At 36.4% G+C, this 1,518-nt stretch overlaps 1 protein-coding gene across 1 annotated transcript in view; it reads right to left on the reverse strand.

Annotated features, from left to right (window-relative positions):
• The window catches only part of COL14A1 (collagen, type XIV, alpha 1), a 220,417-nt gene that overhangs the window by 78,922 nt on the left and 139,977 nt on the right, over positions 1 to 1,518 (reverse strand). Inside the window, exons 23-24 of the mRNA XM_012646547.1 lie at positions 1,003 to 1,167; positions 375 to 413 (exon numbers count right to left, since the gene is read on the reverse strand). Of these exons, the coding sequence (XP_012502001.1) occupies positions 375 to 413; positions 1,003 to 1,167 (204 nt within the window). The remainder of the gene's footprint in view (positions 1 to 374; positions 414 to 1,002; positions 1,168 to 1,518) is intronic.

Here is a 1,518-nt window from a genome sequence, read left to right on the forward strand (position 1 = left end):
AACAATAAAGGAAATGATCAGGTGTGAAAAATATAAGGAAAGCATACACCCAGGAATTATGCAAACCCCAAAGCAGATGGCTTCCTAAAGGTACCTGATAAGCTCCAGTGTTCTCAGATTTTGGCTATAAAAAGAGGGGATTCACTGTATAAGAAGTTAGGAGACCTCTGTATAAAATTGAGAACTTGAAAAGGAATAACTTTAAGTGAAATTCTGGACTAGTAAAACAAAAAAACAGAAATGAGGGATAACAAGCAATATCCTGTCTCCAGTTTAAGGGTTTAAAAAAATAAAAACACAAATACATAAATGCAGACCCCCAAATGGGAGTTATATAATATATTTGTATTTGGAAAAATTGTGATAACACATACCTGCAAGATCAATGCCATCCTTGTGCACCAGTGGGCAGGCTGGAAAACCAAACAAACAATATAAAACCCTAATTTAGATATTTTCCAAACATACTCTTCCCCTGTCCTGTGAATGGGAAACTAACGTAATCTTTCCGGAAGTCAACTGTGGAAGAAATCCAAATCAGATGTGGCCATGGTTTGCTGAATGTTTCGTAAAGATTGAAATGCTCTCATATCCCCAGCTACGACCATAAGGTCATAGCTTCCTTCTCTCCTGGGTCCATTAAAATCAATGGTCTTCACTTGACAGCGTGTATTGAGAGATGTCTCACTGCTAATATGTTGCCCTGATGAGCAGTCTCAATATAGTTTTGAAAAATATGTGATACTTCTTTTTAAGCACAGTCACTTTTAAATATAGACCCTCATTTAATTAGGGAAGGTCTTTATCAACCTGAAACTCTAAACACAGGGAAGGAAAGTTTATTTCTATATGTTCAAAATCATAAAACTTAATGTCTATATAACAAACCGCTCTGGAAGTCAATATTCTTTCCTCAGATCAAGATGGGACTCATTATTTAGCCAGTATAAAATATTTCAGCCTTTAAATGACATCAGTAAATACAAATTTCAAAGAACTAACTTGCTGATGCGGTTTCACAGACAAAAGTAATTAACTCATCTTCAATTTTCCTAAAGGCGTCAAAGTCATCCACAAAGAAGACGTGGCGTGCACTGGGCTTACTGCCAATGCTAACCAACTCCGAGTAATCTGCGTCAGCCACACCAACTGCAAAAATGCTGTAGCCTGTGGCAGAAGAGGAACAGATTTCTGATTACTTTAAATTCCACAAGATATAAATAATGCAATATAAGACACATCCAAATGCTTAAAATATGTTTATTTAGGAAGCCCAGTGGGGGTGGATAATTCATTTTTTACAGTTCATCAGAATTCTGCATGCACATACTGCATTATGTGATCATTATTCCATCATTCCCTTAAGAGATTTTCCATTTTAAAGAAACTCAAGAAGGCCAATGACCCAACCAGTGCTTGAGATAAAATAGTTCCCATTTAAGTAACATCTCTATAGTTGCACAATTTTTTTTTTTTTTTGAGACAGTCTCGCTCTGTTGTCCTGGCTAGAGTGAGTGC

Source organism: Propithecus coquereli, unplaced genomic scaffold (genome assembly GCF_000956105.1).
Source record: "Propithecus coquereli isolate 6110/MARCELLA unplaced genomic scaffold, Pcoq_1.0 Scaffold247, whole genome shotgun sequence".
Lineage (NCBI taxonomy): Eukaryota > Metazoa > Chordata > Mammalia > Primates > Indriidae > Propithecus > Propithecus coquereli.